The sequence below is a fragment of the Muntiacus reevesi genome, chromosome 2 (genome assembly GCF_963930625.1).
Source record: "Muntiacus reevesi chromosome 2, mMunRee1.1, whole genome shotgun sequence".
Lineage (NCBI taxonomy): Eukaryota > Metazoa > Chordata > Mammalia > Artiodactyla > Cervidae > Muntiacus > Muntiacus reevesi.
In genome coordinates, this window is record NC_089250.1 from 166,818,320 (window position 1) to 166,837,834 (window position 19,515).

The 19,515-nt window shown below is 45.4% G+C and overlaps 1 protein-coding gene across 2 annotated transcripts in view; it reads right to left on the bottom strand.

Moving 5' to 3' along the window:
* ADAM12 (ADAM metallopeptidase domain 12) overlaps positions 1-19,515 on the bottom strand; it is a 383,818-nt gene that overhangs the window by 16,173 nt on the left and 348,130 nt on the right. For both annotated transcript variants that reach the window (XR_010661569.1, XM_065923533.1), the window contains exons 19-21: positions 17,024-17,159; positions 16,317-16,425; positions 14,064-14,243 (exon numbers count right to left, since the gene is read on the bottom strand). Coding sequence is in view for 1 of the 2 variants with exons in the window: in XM_065923533.1 (XP_065779605.1) it covers positions 14,064-14,243; positions 16,317-16,425; positions 17,024-17,159 (425 nt within the window). In the remaining variant the exon portion in view is untranslated. The remainder of the gene's footprint in view (positions 1-14,063; positions 14,244-16,316; positions 16,426-17,023; positions 17,160-19,515) is intronic.

Sequence of the window (19,515 nt, forward strand, 5' to 3'; positions counted from 1 at the left end):
ATCAGGCCAGTATCTAAGTGAAAGCAGAAGCCCAGGGGGGTAACTAGTACACTGAAGCTATAGGCATTTGCCCAACAGGGAAACCTGGGTTTTGGTTCTGATACCCCTGTAAGGTGAGGGATGCAGGGGTTAAAGGTTGGCACCAGTCCCAGTTCTCTTTCCGACCTCTCCTCGATCAAGCTGGACTCTGCAGAAGACTATACCTCAGGATAAGAATCTTCCAGAAATCAACACTTATCATTGTCCATTCCCACCAGACTGGCAGGGACAGTTCCCTTATCCCTAGCGAGACTGCAGGGAGAGTGCCCCTGGTGCTGGGCAGACGACTTGTAACCATAAACTGCCCTTTGTGACGAGAAGCTGATGTCACATCACCCGTCCCCTGGGTGGCTCAGTAAGCCCCGAGTCATGTCACTGGGCCTCAAGCTGGTGCTGCCGTGGCCACCTGACAGACGCAAATGCACCCTCTCCGGGGGGAGCAGCCTTCATCCTAGACCTGCAAGAGCTCCCAGGGAACTTTGCAGTGAAGTAGGCTCACAGGAAATGACCAGGAAGCAGGGAGTCATGAGAGTGAGAGAGAGAGAGAGAGAGAGAGAGAGAGAGAGAGAGAAGGAGGAGGGATAAAACCTCAGCAGTCACACACACAAAGATTTTGGATTTGGAAATTATTGGAGCAGACATTCTTATTATAAAAAATAAAAGACAAGCCTCATATCTGAGTAAGAACCAAAGAGAACATCCAGAAACAGAAAGCAAAACACAGATGAGTACATATTTTGTTATGCTTTAGTTTGATACCATTTATATAAACTGAAAAACAAAATACTAGTCATATATATTATTCATGGATACCTACTTTCGTAAAAACATATGAAGAGTACTGGAGGGGGCATGGCAACCCACTCCAGTGTTCTTGCCTGGCGAATCCCATGCACAGAGGAGCCTGGCGGGCTGCTGTCCGTGGGGTCCCAAAGAGTCAGACACGACTGAAGTGACTTAGCATGCGCGCGCACACACACACACACACACACACACACACACACACACACACACACAGAAAATCCACACCAAACTTAGGACAGAGCTTGTATCTGGAGTGGGCTGAAGCAGTCTCTACTATTTAACTTTTCCTTTTCTAAAAGAAATATATGCATATATCTGAAAGTTAAATAACTGTATACCTAGAGAAACAGGTAACAATGGTTATTTTTATGCAGTATAAATATGGGTGAATTTTGGATCATTTTTACATTTATATATTTTTAAATACAGGTATTCCCCAATTTCCAAAAGTTTGCTTGACCCTCACTTTTATGAAAGACCTACATTAGTACCTGTTTTCACCAACCGACAGAAATCTGAAGAGGATCTTTGCTTTCACACACAAAAAGGCAAACAGCCAGCTTTCAGCATTTAGGGGGGCAACAGCCATTGAGCAGAGGGAGTGGCACCACCAGCCTGCCCCAGGAACTACACTCGGCATGCCCGCCAGAGCTCTGAACCCTGCCAGTGAGCGTCTGTGCTTTATCTCCATGTGCATCCCTTAACAAGATGTGTCCTAAGGTAATCGCTTCTTCACTTTATGCCATTATGGCTTATGAAAGGTTTCATAGAAACGCTCTGCTTTTAGACAGTGGGGAAATCTATTTAAAATATTAATATAACAACAGAATAAATTTCAATATTTGGGCCAAAGGAGAAAACAAAAGAGAAAACAGACAATTTTAAAATTATAAACATAGAAAACACAAAAATGAGAACAGGCACAGATAAAGCAGTGTTTGGGAAACTTCTAGATTTATATGCTATGTAATCAAATATTAATATAAATGAAATAATGATCTAAGAAGTTAGAGAAATATTAAGCTACGTACAAAAGAAAAATGGAAGTGATAAAGATAAGAGCAGAATAAAAAGTAAAAAATTACTATCATTTAGCAAAGACATTACAGATATCCTAATAAAGTTACATGTTTTCATTTAATTATCACAAAGTCCAATGAGAGAGATATTATCTCAAATTTATAGAGGGGAGATGAAAGTAATGTTTCTGTGATCTAATGGCAGTAAAAGGAAAATCATATGTAAAATCTAGGGCTGGTTCTCTGGGGGTGGTGGAGTGGAGGAGAATGTGAAAGTTAGACCATAAAGAAAGATGAGTGCCAAAGAATTGATGCTTTCAACTTGTTCTGTTGGAGAAGACTCTTGAGAGTCCCTCGGACAGGAGGGAGATCAAAGCAGTTAATCCTAAAGGAAATCAACCCTGATTGGAAGAACTGATGCTGAAGCTCCAATACTTTGGCTACCTGATGTGAAGAACTGACTCATTGGAAAAAGACCCTGATGCTGGGAAAGATTGAGGGCAGGAGGAGAAGAGGACGACAGAGGATGAGATGGTTGGATAGCATCACCGACTCAATGGACATGAGTTTGAGCAAACTCTGGGAGGTAGTGAAGGACAGGAAAGCCTGGTTTGCTGCAGTCCATGGGGTTGCAAACAGTCGGACATGATTTAGAGACTGAACAACAACGAAGAATGGAGGAGGAACCGGATAAATCTAATCTAGAAAAGATAAGCCAATAAAGGACAAATAAATACACAACCACAATGAACACTGCTAAGGATTAGTCAGGAGGTTATCTAGAAAAAGTTGGATTCCTACTTCCTTTCATACACTAAATAACAGATGGATCAAATACTTACATGTGAAAAAAAGATCATGAAGCTATTTGAAATAGAAAAACACGTTTGCAATCTTTGGGTAGACAAATCCTTCTAACAACAAAAAGCGACAAAAGAGGTGACAAACCAGTTTACGAAAAAGGGAAAAAAAAATGGATTTTAAACCTGTGAAAAGATCCCCCATCTCATATATAGGAAGAAAAACATGTAGATTTTTTTTTCAACCTATCATATTGGCAAAGATAAGAAAAATCTCTGCATACACTGCATTGATGAAGACTTGGGGAACAGAAATAGGGATGTGTCCTTTAGAGGCATTTCTGCCTCATTTATCAAGTTTCTAAATGCATACGGCCTTTGATCAGCAATTGTGCTCCCAGAAATTTGTCTTGCACCCATTGTCATGCATGAGCTCAAGCTGCCTGGGCAAGAATATGCCTGTTTGAAGTGTCAAATGATGAAACCACCCATGTGGCCATCAGTATAGGACAGGTTAAAGAAGTTACAGTGTGGTCCTGCCAGGAAATACTACCCAGTCAGTGGAAAGGATGAGGTCGATCTGGAATAACCAAAGTGGAAAGCAGTACCAGATGTGCTGCTACTTGATCTCAAAATTAGGATCCAAGGTTTGAACTAAGAGTGATAGCAGAGTGATGGTACTTCCAATGTATGAGATAGCAATAGCAAGGGGATGGCTGCTGAAGATGGGGGATGGGTAGAGAGGTTTCACTGCACCTTTATAATGTCATTTGAAAATTTCCAACTTTTCCATAACCTCTCACTCTGCAGAGACACAGGTGGAAGAGAGTTTTCACTGTATTCTAAATGACACTTTACAAAAACCGAGTGTCAATGACTGCTTTTGGGAAGTGAGTCTGGTGATAGAGGTGGGAGGGAGATTCCTTCCCAAATAACCCCTCACACGGTTGGAAGTTTTACTTATAGGCATCCATTGCCATTACAATATAAAGGTAAAGTGTCAGGCATCCATTTTTTTCATGTACAATTTGGGTGTTTACAGTAATAGAAGTGAGTGGAAAACAAACACTCCTTTGAATACTGTAATCACTTGAATGGCTTCCCTCTGAAGTTATTTCTCTCCAGGGAGATAAAGGTACTTCTGCATCAGATGAGTTTGTCATGTGAATATTAGTGCATGATGTGCTCTCCTCATTCGCTCAGGAGTGTCTGACTCTTTGCAGCCCCAGGGACTGTAGCCCGCCAGGCTCCTCTGTCCATGGGATTCTCCAGGCAAGAGTACTGGACTGGGTTGCCATTTCCTCCTCCAGGGGATCTTTCCGCTCCAAGGCTCAAACCCGTGTCTCTTGCATCTCCTGCACTGATCAGCAGATTGTTTTCCACTAGTGCCACCTGGGAAGCCTCGGTATATGATACGAAACTCCAAATATTTTAGCTGAAATTTCTGGAAGTACTGGGTAGGCAGAAGTGAGCAGGAGTCCCAAACCTTGGTAGCTACAATTTAAGAGTCTTATGCCCTACCGACTGAATTAGCTGGGCAGCAGCTACAGTTCATATTTACAGGATGAAGTGACTAAGATCTTCACTCACCTACAGCTCACTGGTCGTGTGGGCCCCGAGGGAGGATGTGATTCCGTGACAAGGCTGACTATTTACTACTGAGAATTCACATCAATTCAGTGTACTTCCTACATGTCTACTGTGTTCAAGGGGCTGGGCTTAGGTGTGCCTGGAAAGGTCTAACAGTCTCATGCCTTCTCAAATGGAGCAGGCCAGGTGTCCAGGGAACTCTGGACCGAGGCGGCAGGTGAGTGAGGAGACCCCGGGAAGACTGCAGGAAGGCTTGGGAGGAGGGGGGTCTCGGGGGACATCTGGGTAAAAGGATGAAATCTGAGAAGCAGAGAAGACATGGAGGACGCTCCCCAGTTTTAGGTTTGCCTTCAGTAATACAGGGTTTTTTTTCTTTTTGTACTGGTTTTGTCATACATTGACTTGAACCCGCCATGGGTGTACATGTGTTCCCCATCCTGAACCCCCCTCCCACCTCCCTCCCCATCCCATCCCTTTGGGTCATCCCAGTGCACCAGCCCCGAGCACCCTGTATCATGCAATACAGGTTTTTATAACGATCAGTTTTCTCGTATTTCACCTCCCTTCCTTGGGAGTATATCCTGACGAATAGATCTCCTTTTCTCAGTATGTACTGGCATTTCTGATAAGCAAGGGTCTAGATCATCAGGCTTGCAAACGCTGTGAGTGCTGGTTTAAGTATCAGATGCCCACACAGATCAGAAGGGTGCAAGTCCTCATTCAAATTCATTCAGATGCGAATTCGTTCCATGGCAGACAACTCTGCAAGTTTGGGCTCAACCTCAGAGGGACTGGCCAGGACCTGATGGCTCTGAAATCATGGTCTAAATTAGCTTTGCTCCTATTTGTATCCTTACCAAGCATTTATGAGCGAATAGTTACTGCTTATAAGTAACAGCCCGTGTTAATTGTTCATCACTCTTTGTGTGGGTTGGGGGAGGGAGGGCTCTTTGAAATAGCTCTCCCCACTTCCCTCTGACACTACTTACATCGAGTCTGATTGCTCTACCATCTTAGAAGAGATGTACAATATTGGCCAGCCTTGTTTTACAAAGTATACTGAGCTGTATGTTCTACAGACACAGATAAGGTGTGGAGGAGGAGAAATGTCATGTCAGAATCACTGAACCGAAAATCTCACCTCTACAAACAATGCATGGAGGATTTTTCACATGGACTCTAGAAAGACAGTACTGATGAACCTATTTGCAGGGCCGGAATGGAGGGCAGACATAGAGAACAGACTTAGGGAAACAGGAGGTGGTGGGGAGGAAGGAGAGGGTGAGACAAATGGAGTAGCATGGAGTACCATATGCAAAGTAGACGGCCAGTGGGAATTTGCTACATGACTCCAAGAGCTCAAACTGGGGCTCTGTGACCACCTAGAGGGGTGGGATGGGGGTTCAAGAGGGAGGGGGACATATGTACACCTCTGGCTGATTCACATTGATGTTTGGCAGAAATGAAACCAATACTGTAAAGCAATTATCTTTCAATTAAAAACACATTAAAAAAAAGGTGCCAGGAGTATCTGGAATGCAACACAACCACTGTTATGTTTCTGAACAAGGGCTGGTTCTAAGAAAGACCGATGAAGACAAATGGCTGGAGCATGGTACTACTATAAGCAAAAGCGAAGAGAAATGCAAGTCTCTCTTGTTACTGTATGAGGCTTTGCAGGATGCGCAAGGGCTCCCCTGTTCTACCCCATCACCTTCATCTGTGGCAAAAATGGGGAAAATGAATTAAAGATCGCCGAGGCAGCCAGTGATCTCAGACTTGTTCGCCATCACTGTCTTCCTGCAGTTTCTTTCTTCTGCCCCCTCTGTATCCACCTGTTTGTGCAGCCGTTTTAAGACTGCAGCCCTGATCTCCACCTCTGGGGGTCTTGCTATTTGGCCTCACGTTGCCTTGATTCCTTGTCCGCAAAATGGGGCTATTGGTGGTATCTGCCTCCGAGGCTCCTCCAGGTGGTTAGAAATGCCCGCAAAGCACTTAGCCAGGGAGCACTAGCCACATAATTGGCGCTCAACACATGCTGTTTCATAACAACTCAAAACACAACTGAGACGCTCCTTATCCTAGAACACTTAGGATAATAACTCAAACAGGCATACACACACATGCAATTATAAATTATAGACCATTCAGTTATAAGAATAAAAATAGGAATTGATCCTGCCTTTGCTGGAATTTCTGCAGCACAGAGACATGCCAGAAACTGGGCTGGGAGATATTCTCATAAGCCCATCTGCTGTCTCAAGAAAGGAATTGAATTCAGCAAAAATCAATCTAAGAGATAGGTTCAGTTGCTTTTCTTCTTTTTTCCTGTTGTTCTAGTAAAGAAGCTAATCTAACTGGAAAAACAACTTTAGCCAGTCAGGTCAGTAGCATTACTCACTGATAAGATTCTACAGAGGAAACCCACTTCCTAACTTTTCCCAGGAAATGAAGGGCTTAAAAAAATAAAACAATCCCAGTAGTGTCACACGTCAGCATGTACAGTTCAAATGCCGTTTTATGGAGCAAACCTTAAAAAAAATCACAGCTACGTGCTAAGTGACGCTTTCATGAGGTTTTTACTCGTTTGAAGGATGGCCCATCTATGGATTGAAGGTGCCACTTATACTCCCATTAGAATCATGGCACATTGCAATCTGACAGCAGAAAATTGCATTTCGATCTACTTCTTAGCACAGACTTCTCTAGATATAATTCTGTGAGCGGAGAAATCTATTTCTTAGATGTGACATTGAACATGCTCTTTATTTAAACTCTAGATGAGTGAATTAAGCCTATTAGTCATAATAAAGTGCATAAAGGATCTCAGTTTGCTACAGCCTAGAAATCTAATGAAACTCCAAAGTTTGCCCCCCCCAGCCTGTCCCTCGTCTCAGCGGGGAGCACATTTAGGCGCCCTGGGGGTTGGCAGGTAAGACAATCACCCAAGTGTCCTCACAGGTCCTCATCTCTCGAACCACACCTGTTTTTTAAATTCATCTTCACTGACGTGAGACCCTCTCCTGGGTGATGGTATGACACTCCACCCACGCCCAGGTGTTGTCTGTGTCCGGGCGCTGTGCCCACTGCCTCCCAGCCTGGGCTCTCCCAGGCTGGATCCTCTCCCGGGAGCTCAGGACTGAGCCTGCGGGGAGCTGTCCTCTCCCCTGAACACGTGCCCCTGGTGTAACCACAGCCTCTCCCTCACCTGCCGACCACCCTGAGACCCACACCTGCGCTGAGGTTCCAGGGTGGCAGGGAGTCGGCAGGCAGAAAAGGAAAACATAAAACTCCGTGTCAGATGTTTCTTCTCCTGGAGTCTCTGGCTCACCTGGGGCCTCTCGGGGCCCTTCCCTCATGGAAGTCAAGTCAGTAGACTTTATGGATGATGTCTGGGGTCAGGGCAAGGAATCCTTTCACGTTACAAAGCACAGCTCATGAGCTCATGGACGCAGTCTCTCCCCCTGCCTGGCTGGGAGTCAGAGCTCAAGCCTGCCACCCGAAGACACACTTCCAGAATTCTGCTCAGGACACATGCTCCTCTTTAATATATATTACTTTAACACGACCGTACAGTAAAGTGGATTTTTCTGGGGTGCAAGGTTCTATGTTTTGAACACTTTTGTAATCCAGAGTAAAAAACCACCTAAAATATCTTAAGATTAACCACAAATAGGAGGAAACAGAACAGGCTCCACTTGAAAGCAGGACTCTGTCTTGGGCCAGACTGTGAACTTTGAGCTCTATGCCCAGTATCTATGGAAACAACATGCCAACTGGAAAACCAGGCCCCCCGGAGGGAAGAGCCCCAGGGCTCGCACCTAGACTCTCGTCCCTAAAGGAATACCCCGATTATCTGTGTAACCGGATAGAATCATACATTCTATTATGGAGTATGACCACAGGCCTGTGGCTTACTGTCCACTGTTAACTACCTAGGCTTAAGGCATATGAATCATGGGTTAACTTTGATTGCATCTTTCTTTTCCTTTGTTCAGACTAGTTTCAGGGAATTTGGGGAGGTGGGTTTGGGCACGTACACTTAGGGTATATAAGGTTTTCACAAAAACTGGTCGGGGTCCTTGGCTAGGAGGGGACTCTGCCTTGGGCCCGCCGGTGTAATAAACTGCACTCCGCTATCTGCACTGTCCTTCTGAGTGAGTTTGTTCCCGGAACGCGGGGCTACAACATCATCAGAAAGCCGCCCCAAGCCCTCTGGGATCCTTTGGTAGCCACTCCTGGAACTTGCCCTGTTTTTCTTTCCTCCTCTGTCTCTCCCAGAGTCTGCGGTGAACTCGATGCAGTGCTGGCCCTGGGGACACTTCACGGACACTCTGAGGTGGTCCGTGAGCTGGCAGGGGCGCTGGTTGGTCTGAGGTCCTCACTGACGTGCCTGTTCCTGGTGACTTGCGAACATGACACGCCAGGCAAAGCAGGGCCAGGACTGTGCCAGCAGAACAGCGCCATTCTATCAGGCTCTCTGCCCGCGCGCAGTTGTACGTGACCACACACCCCTGTGTGTGACTTCTTATTTTTTTTTTCCATCATTTTTAGAGCCTTTTCTCAAGCCCACACTTTGCCTTTCATGCTCAGACTGTGTTTCAGGAGAACTTGGCAGCAGTCAGCTAAAAGCCAGATGAATATACTGAATGCTTTTCCTCTCAAAGAGCTGACAGGATGAAAAGGAAATGAAAGTTCGCTTCCTCGATCAAGGCCGAGGAGTTAGTTTGAGAAGCTTGAGTTGCAAGGCTCATTTCCCTGAGAAGGAAATGGTAGCCCAGAAAGGCCCATCTGTGGACAAGAGAAGAGAGTTGATTCAACTGTCCTTGAGTTTTAAAGATCACACAGAACACTTGATGGCAAGATGGAGCATTTTCTGTGAAGAACCAACTCACCCTTCAGACATGAGGTCAACCATTATTGTGGGGTTTACGAAAGCGTTTTCCTTCTGCGAAGTGTGGGTGGTAAGCCTGGATGGATGAGGCAGGGCTAGCCACCGAGCGTGTGTCTGTCGCGTCCTGGGGGACAGGGCATGGGTAACGCTAGAGTACCAAGGGTCAGTGGATTCGATCTGTGCCGCCAAACAAGAACCACCTCCAAGAGGAACCGCACCTGCATGGGATTAATGCTGGTCCCCTCGGTGTGATGAGAAAGCGCGAGCCTAATCCAGATCATATGTCTCAGAAAAGCTCCAGACAGACCCCAGCTTGGAGTGAGAAATGTGGATTTTTCAGCTACTAATGTTTAAAGGGTAACATTTCCTTAGTTTCATAAAACAGAATGAAGGCCTTTTTTGAGGCCTGCTTTAAAGGAAATCTTGAGGGCGTCATCACTTCTGTAGGTACTCACTGCTCATAGGAAAAAAAGACACCAGCAAGTAAAAATATCTTTTCTTGTTAGTGAGAGTCCCAGTGTCACATGGTACATGGGTGAGCTACTTAAAGGGAGGCAGGGAAAGCCTCAGGACAAGAGAATCCTTGGAGAAGAGGCTGATGGGCTCTGTGAATTTCTGAAATTTGCGTACGTAGTATTGCGTATGGGTGCATTTTCGAGGGTTCATAGACTTCATCAGATTCTCGAAAAAAAATCCATATGCCCAGAGAAGTTTAGAAAGTACCCATCCCTTCCACTAATGTAAATCCAAGACAGGTTCAAAAAAATGAACGTAAAATACCATCAACAGGCAACAAAATAAACAAGAAGTTACAGGTGGATCTTGATTGATTGAAATGCGAGAGAACTTTGTAAGCACAAAAGGAATAGGAGGATTCATCAAGGATTAATAAATACTCAAAACTGGAATTTTTATACCAAAAAAAAAAAAACAAACCCCAGCATAAATAAAACTGAAAGGCAAACTAGGGAGATGTTTACAGTAAATTACTGGAAATAGGTAAGTATTCTTAGCCTATTAAGGAAATGAACTCGAAAAATAAGGAAGAAAAACTCTCAAATAGAGAAAAACAGGTAAAGTATGGGAACAGACAACTCACAGAACAAATATAGTTAATAGCAGCTGTGTGCTGGAGCCGGCCACTACGAGCACATACCAGCTGATTCTCTGCTCCTGATTCAGAGACATCACCTCAATAACCTGAAACTGATCATGGTGGAGTTTTTACAGCAGAGAAATCACCTACAAATCAAGGCTTGTTTTTTTTCTTGGACAGTCAATTTACCAACACAGTTTGTTAATAGATTTACAAAAAGCAGTTCAAATGTACCAGCAGTCAAACAAATGCAGAGAGAAATGAGGTCTGGATGAGATGAAATAAGCACATTTCACCCTATTCCTCCTTACAACATAAAAGTCTGGAGAAAGTCCATAAAGCAACCGACAGACATTCTGAAAGATGGAGAAAAGCAAATGGACTGGCTAGGGATCTCAGAGGGCTTCCCAAGTGGCTCAGTGATAAAGAACCTGCCTGCCAATGCAGGAGACACAGGAGACGCAGTTTCGATCCCTGGGTCTGGAAGACCCCCTGGAGGAGGAGCATGGCAACCCACTCTAGTATTCTTGCCTGGAGAATCCCATGGACAGAGCAGCCTGGCGGGTTACAGTCCACGGGGTCACAGTCAGACACGATGCAGTGACCAAACTACAAGAGGGACCTCAGAACTCAAGGAGCTGCCCAGCAGTGAGTCCTTGTTTTTTCCGTTTCCCTCTTCTTTATATCTTGGCCCGGGCTCTGGAGAGGTGCTCCCCCAATCTGAAAATGCCAATAGCATCAGACTGAGAAAACCAAAAAAGGCCCCAGGAGAGCCTATCTTTAGCTAAAAGAACAGGAGAGCATGAGCCAGTAAGAGATACATTGTGGCCATACCTGACCTAACTCTACCTCCCCGTGAAACTAGAAAGAAGCCATGCCCTGCTCTCCCCACTGGGTACCACATCCTGGACATGGCCCAGCCCTGTTATCCCTCCCTCCCTACAGTAACAGGCCTCATCTCTTCCCTGGAACAAAGCCTGTGGATGGAACTTTCCAGTGGATTTCTTATCACCACGAAGATCAGAAGGAAGCAGGGCAACACTTCTCACATCTTGAAAGAAGAAAACAGTCAACCCAGAATTCTATATCTATGGAAAATACTTTTCAGTAAAGAGAGTGAAACAGACATGTTCAGAGGAAGGAAAACTAAGAGAATTTTTCACCAGCAGACCTGTTCTAATGGAATAAAAGAAGTGTTTTCAGATAGGAAGGAAACGATAACAGAAAGAATCCTGGAACGTCAGAAGTGAAGAAAGAACAGGAGGAGGAACGATATGAGTAGGTACTGCAAACCATTCTTCTTAAGTTTCAAAAATGATGCTTGGTGGTTAAAAGCAAAAATGACAACATCTAAAGTGGTCTCACTACATAAAGGTAACATTGAAGGCATCCATATCACCAACGGGGAGGAATCAAGGGAAGGAAAAGACGGTAAAGCTTTACCTTCCACTTGAAGTGATAAAATATTGATCCCAGTAGACTGTGATACATTATGTACATACAATGTAATCTTTAGAGCAGCAGTTTTCAATTAGGGGTGATTTTGTCTCCTAGGAGACATCTGGCAATGTTTAGAGGTATGATTACACATGCTAGTGCCATCTACAGCTGGTAGAAAGCAAGATGCTGCTAAACAGTCTATGATACATAGGACAGTCCCATACGGCAGTCTTCCAGCCCAAAATGTCAACGATGCTGAGGCTGAGAAGCTCTGCCCTTAGGCAGTCAGACAAAAAAGTACAGACTTCTCTCATAAACACTACAGATGAATCAACATGGAAGAGTGAAAAATGTTTAACAAACCTCCAGGAAGTCAGGAAGGAGGAGCATGATAAAAACATTAAAATGGCAGACTTCAATTCTATCAATAATTATATTAAAAGTAAATGGTCCATACACACCAGTTAAAAGCCAGTGACTGACAGAACGGATGAAAAACACATGACTTGACTATACGCTGTTTCTCAGAAACTCATTTCAAGTAAAATGACATAAGTAAAAGTAAAGAGATGGAAAAACACATTCCTTGCAAACCCCAGTCAAAAGAAAGCTGAGCAAATGTACTAATGTGAGATAAAACAGATCTCAGAACAAAGTCACCAGAGCCAGAGAAGGACGTGTGTCGTTGTTGTTTAGCTGCTAGGCCACATCCAACTCTTTCGCGACCCCATGGACTTCAGCTGGCCAGGCTCCTCTGTCCATGGGATTCTCCAGGCAAGAATACTGGGGTGAGTTGCCAGTTCCTTCTCCAGGGGTCTTCCTAATCCAGGGATTGAACCCACGTCTGCTGCATCTCCTGCACTGGCAGATGGATTCTTTACCAGGGAAGCCCAAAGTGAAGGACATTACATCTTGATAAAAGGGTCGGTTCACCAAGAAGACACAACAATCCAGATTGTTTTGTACCACAAACAACAGAGCTTCAAAACACAGGAAGTAAAAACTGATGGCTGAAAAGAGACACGTTTATAGTTGGAAACGTCAACATCCCTTTCAGTAATTTATAGAACTACTAGATGGAAAAAGCTATTTTATGTATCAAATGGGCAAAGCTTTGAAGTAGTAATACTTAATACTAGCAAAGTCATGGTGAGACAGATGCTCTGTACTCTAGTATGGGAACATAAGAGCATGTCAGTCTTGAAAAATATTTATATACATTAAGAGGCTTAAGATGGTTATACCATTTTTCTTACCAGTTATACATTTTCTTACAATGTATATCTTTGTGCTTTGCATTTGGTTTTTACTTTTGTGCCCACCTCAAGTTTCCTGTCATACAAAAGAAACTGTTAATTCCAACAGTATAAAAATGAGATCATACACATAAAGTATGTTATATACTCTTACAACTGGTGTGCAGAAACTAAATCAGTGGTAAAGATTTCTGTAAATAATTTTTGAAGGTGAAAAATGGTAAGAAAGTAGGCCCATTACCATTCCTATCTCCCAATGAGTCGGATCTTTGCATCAGGTGGCCAAAGTATCAGGAATCTTATTGTATTTATTGTAAATATCTGTTTTATTGGTCAAGCTGAATTATTCACAGTGCCACCTGTCATTCTCCAAAATGTCGTAGTATATAGATCAGGGGTCCCCAACCTCTGGGATCTAATGCCTGATGATCTGAGGTAAAGGTGATATGACAATAATAGAAATCAAATGCACAACAAATGTAATGCACTTGAATCATTCAGAAACCATCCTCTCTACCCCTCGTCCATGGAAAAACTGCCTTCCATGAAACCAGACCCTGGAGACTGTTGGTATAGATGACAAGTTGAATGGACACCCTCACTATTCTGAATAGAAGAGATAAAAATATTCCTAAGAGGACTTCCTTGGCAGTCCAGTGGTTAAGAATCTGCCTGCCAATGCAGGGGACAAAGGTGTGATCCCTGGTCCAAGAAGATTCCGCATGCCTCAGAGCAACTAAGCCTGTGCTTCACACCTACTGAGCCCATGCCCTAGACCCCATGCTCTGCAACAAGAGAAGCCATCACAGCCATCACAGTGAGAAGCCCACATGCTGCAGCTAGAGAAAGCCCACGCGTAGCAACGAAGACCTAGAGCAACCAGAAATAAATTAAAAAATCCCTCAGAATAACTAAACTATATTGCACCACAACTAGGCCCCAGACACTGTTTAGTACATTTAGTATGCTTCCCATGGATGATCTCATTTACCCATGTCAGGAGCTGAGTTAACTCTGTTTTATACAGGCGCCAAGAACTTAAGCAACTTGTCCAAGCTCAGACACTAGCAAGTAGCAGAGTCCGGATTCCAAGCACCTCCATCAGGTTAAGTGCTGACGGTGTACCTGGGCCTGTCTGAGTGCAGGGTTGGCCGGCAGGGGTCTGGCAGGGACGCAGGGCACACGAGGAGCCTGGTGCAGGGGTGGGAGCCCTCGCTGCGGGGAACTCGGCCGAGGGCCGTCGAGGGCTTTGAGGGGTCTGCTGATGTCCACGTGCAGACACGGCGGCACTCTCCGGGTGTGGTCCTGTGGGGTCAGAGCAAAGAGCCACGACGGGATCGTTACTGGGTGACCCCTGGGGGGACAGTGCTAACTCCTCTGCTAAAGCTGCGGGGGGAAGGGGCTGGAGCAAGGGCGAGAAATCAAGGGGTTATAGGAAAGGGAATGCATTATTATTTACGTAAACAATTCTAACAGAAGCACCCTTCTCCACCCCCAAATCCGAACCCCTGGGTTCTGACTTTTCCCTTAAGCTTTAATTTCTTTATTGAGATAGTTGCTTTTCAATGTTGTGCTAGTTTTCACTGTACAGCAAGGTGAACCAGCTATACGCACACCTATATCCCCTCTTTTTTTTTTTTTTTAAATTTCCTTCCTAAATGTACATTTAGCTCTGGGATTGATTTCTACTTGAATTTTTAAAAACTGGATTAATTAATTAGCAGGTAGGTGCAAGGCACCTCAGGAAGTGCCAGCGCGTATAAAGACACAGACCAGCAATTCAGGAAATTCAAAGGACTTGTGAAAATGAGATGCAGTTCACTGTTCACAAGGAATGAGGACCGAGGAAGGAGGAGCATCGGGGATCCTGGAAGCCAGGGGCGGAGCTGGGGGCTGGGCCTGGAGGAACACTGCCCACGCGGTGGCCTTGTTTTTAGTGACAGATGAGAATGGATGCAGCGTGAGCCTCACACACCTGCCCCTCCCCACCTCCCGCTTTTATTCCTCTCTCTCAAAACAGTTTTACTGAGGTTTAATTGAATGCTAGTTGCAGTCAATATTTAAAATGTAGATTTGGTAAATTTCACACCCATGAAACCATCACAATAGGCGAAACAATGAACCTACCCATTGCCGTCATGAGCTATGTCTCATTTTCACTAGTTCTTTGACTTGTGAAGTCCTTCCCTCCCCTTTCCCCAGTAATTATTGACACAATTTCAGTCATTATAAATTGGTTTTCATTTTCTAGAATTTTATATAAATGGAATCATTGCTTTTGGTCTGTCTTCTTTCACTCGGCATGATTATTTTGAGATGTATCCAAGATGTCGTGTGTATCAATAGCTCATTCTGTCTTATTCTGAATAGCATCGCACTGTGTAAATATAATAAAATGTGTTTACCCTCCTGCCTGTTGATTGGTATTTGGGTCATTTCTGGTTTTTGGTCCTTCGAAATAAAGCTGCATCTTTGCCTCTTACAACTAAAGCTGTTTTTCCCTCATGTCCATGGTTGGGGGTAGAAAGTGGCAATACTTACTAGGGATGACTTCTCTTTAGAGCCCAACTCTCTACACTTTTTGGATGGAGGGAGATAAAACAGATTTTTCTTTTTATTTTTTTGCTTACTGAATACCTGATAATGATTTTAAAAATCATTTGTCTTTTATTGACACTAACATTGTTCCCTGCTACATTCTGGACTCTTGTTGAATGAGTTCAATATTCAGGAATTCTTGTAGACATATCAGAAACACTTGGTGGGGGAAACTAAATATCAGAGTGAATGCTAGTCAACATTCACCAGGAACAACATTCAGCAGGAAAGTTAAGAGACAGCAGGCAGTGGGAGGCCCTTTAAGGATCCAGCTCTTCGAAGCTGTGGGTTGGACAGAGCGTCCACAGTCCATGGTCGGAGCAAAACGGGGCCAACCAAGGGCTCAGAGTAACGCTTAGAAATACTCTGGGACTAACTTAGAAAAGTCCAAACTCTTAGAAACACCCTCAGTGTGATCCTTAGAAGTACGCTGGGAGTAGCAGGGAGCCTCAGAAGCCCCCCAAGCCCGGCCCATGGCACCCTCCATCACAGCAGGGGTCCAGCGTCAGGACGAGGTCCCCCACGGAGTCCGGCCGCCTGGGTGAAGGCGGGGTGATGACCAAGACCGCGAGCCTCCCGGGATGTGGGCACAGTGGAATCCGGCAGCCTGAGCCTCTCCCAGCCCCAGCCGTCGCCTCTGGGAGCCTCTGTCGTCCCGAGGGGGCTGACCCAGTGCTTTTCAGGAAGAGTCTCTGGGTCGCGTCCTGCTCAATTTCTTGCTGAAAAACCCGCGTCCTCACGCACACACGCACTCACCTCTCGCGTCTGTGGGAAACTCACCTTAGGTGTGCTGGACGGTGGCGGCTTCCTCATCGGGCCTTTGCTGAGATGGGTGAGGTGGGTCTGGCCGGGCTGGGAGCCCCTGGGGGGCCGGGGAGGGCGCACGCACCTGCAAGGCAACCCCAGACACGCCACTGGGGGCGCCGCAACCTTTGCCTGACTAGGCTTCTCCTGTTCCGTTCACAGTATCGCTCAAAACACACTCACTTTTAACTCAGTGTGGTAACCATGCAAGAGAAAAGATTTAATCTCTTACAGGACTAAAATATAAATACTGAGTTCTTTCCCCCAGAGCCATTATTCTGTTAAACTAGTTCTTGCAATGCATAGAAACACAGCTCTGTGACACCTGGGAAACGTTTGCAACATTTCCCGGCTAAAATGCTGGCATTTTAGCAACATCTTGGAATATATTTCGATCAAAAGCTACTCCAGCTGATAAAAATGTTTTAATATCCCCTGTCTTATAAAAATTACCAAGGTTAGGGTGGGGAAAAACACACCAGTGGAAGTCATCAATACCCTGCTTATTTATGTAATAAACAGCCAATAGTTTGAGGGGAAAGTGAAGGGGGCAGCTGGTCTGGAAGAAATGTTAAAACAACCAAACCAACAGAAAATCTGACCCCTTCTTTGCTAAGGAAACACAATGATAAGTGGTTCTTTCAAATGCCATTTCTTGAAAAGATGACCCCGACCCAGGGTACCTTAGCTTTTCAATGGTGTTTTTTTTATCTGTAAACAGCAGTCGTATCAACATCTTCCTTTTGAGGTAAACCACACATCCAGCAGCAAGAAGACAGAGGATGGTGACCAGAATTCCTATCGTTAAACCCTGGTTATCTGAAACAAAGCACATTCGACTCAGAGGAGGCGGCAGTTACAGTGAAATATGGGGAGTACGAAATTGTGACATTTACGGCAAAACGAACTTGGAAGGAAAGAACAGAAATGCAGTGAGTAAATCCTTGCATGGTGTACGGATAAATTAGCCTTACTTCAAAGGTCGTGTTTGAGGTGCAATCTGCCTTGCCATCATTCATTTCTGACAAGTCTGGGACTTGCTAAAGGGGAATATAATCTGGCAGGTAGGACCACAGCACTGGCCACATGGCCCCCCGAGCATGCCAATGGCAGGGGAACGGTGGTCAGAGAAAGTAACAAGGAGCTGTCACTAGAATCCCATCAGAACCCAACTGGAGTGAAGTCAAAGTGTTAGTCGCTCAGTCGTGTCTGACTCTGCAATCCCATGGACTGTAGCCCGCCAGGCTCCTCTGTCTATGGAACTCTCCAGGCAAGAATACTGGAGTGGGTAGCCATTTCCTTCTCCGGGGATGTTACCAACCTATGGATCGAATCTGGGTCTCTTGCATTGCAGGCAGATTTTTTTTTCAACCATTAGAACCACCAAGTGGTCCCCAAATTGAAGTCTTCCCAGCTCCAATGACACTCCTTCAGTCTCTTTCCTTCTCTCATTCTTGGGGGTTGGAATCTGTTTTGCTTTTGTTTTTTTTGAAGTTTTTTAGACCAAGATCTTACTTTTGGCTATTATCAAATTTGATTGTGAAAAAGAAAACTTTGTCTAAATAAAACGCCCTTGGATTTTGTTTTGTTGTGTTAGGGACTTAAAACACAGCCTGTGGGGGGCAAACTGCTGTCTCTGGGAGGATGCTGCTTACTTTCTCGAAGGAAAGATCCCCTTTTCTGTGACTTGATCCCATTTTGTTTAGTACAGAGACTCTAAGATTCCTCAAGGATGCAGAAAGGAAGGGAAAATCAAGCCGTCGAGTTGGTTTGACTGCAGCTGCGGTCAAGGGCTGTCTGTGGAGGGCTCTGGGCGCCAGCAGTCGGGGGTTCACCAGGGCTGTGGGTTCCTTGAGAGCGCAGGTCTCAATTCACCGGCCTGTTCTCCCACCCGCGGCCAGAGTCTGTGTCACTCGCTAGGTGCCCTGCAGTCTTTCTGGGCTGCTGCTGACGGCCGTGGCGGTGGCTTCCGTCACCCGGGCTCTCCCACCTCCGACCAGAGAAGCCGCTCCCACCCCGGGGAGAAAGACTTCACACCCTGTTTCTGGACTTGGTCCTCAACTGACAAGTCCTACCAAGGATGTGCCTTTAGGGAGACAATCAACAGAAGACTGTCTTGATTCTCTTGTTCAGTGTTACTGGAAAAGCCTTGCTCTGGTTTCCTGGCCAACACGCGCCTCTTTTGAGACTGAGCTGGCAGTCAAGGGGCCTCTGGTTAGGGCCCTATTGTGCTTTAACACAGCTTATTAAAAAGGCTTCCCTGTCCTTCACCATCTCCTGGAGGTGACTCAAACTCATGTGCCTTGAGTCGGCGATGCCATCCAGCCATCTCATCCTCTGTCATCCCCTTCTCCTCCTGCCTTCAATCTTTCCCAGCATCAGGGTCTTTTCCAATGAGTTGGCTCTGTGCATCAGGTGGCAAAGGATTGGAGTATAGTTTCTAGTTTCTTCAAATCAAATCCCTAAGTCTTCAACTGATCAGTTATTAAACACTGACAGAAGCAGCTGGCGCCTGGCAGATGCTGGGGAGACACTGGCTTCAGGAACTTCTGAGCCCCGGTCCCGTGGGTGGCTGCATTGAAGAGCAAGACCCATGGTGTGGTCTTCCCTGTGTAACCCTCGGCTTCTCAAGGCCCCTCTTTTGCAGGTGTTTTGGGGGTAAGAGATTGAACCTATTTTCTTCTATGAAAGGATGGCAACAGTGGATGGGTTTGGCTCCTCAGTTGTTTTCATTTAAAAAATATTCTTACCTGGTACAATGGAGAGCTAGTGACTCAGTGGGTTCCCCATGTTTTGGCAACTCCCAACCCTGAGACTCCCCGGCGTCCACACCAAAAAGACACTCAGGTCATGTGGCCTGTCTCCCACCATCTTCTGCAATTCCTTGAACATCTGGCTCACTTGAATGTGGATGGAACGGGTGGCAGGGCTTCTGATGCATTAAAAACGAAAACCCCATTGTTTTTGAACAATAAACTCTTAATGGCCAATTAGAACATTAAGTTGCATCTGAGAGGCAAGCCATCAAGGCATGGGCGGCAGTGAGGAACGGGGAGGCTGGGCCAGACCCAGCTCATTATCCCCTGGGATGGACACGCGCTGAGGGGTGAGACCTGGAGGCCCTCTGACCACCTGCTGCGGGGCCAGGCTCAGAGCGCAGGCCCCTGGGTGTCCT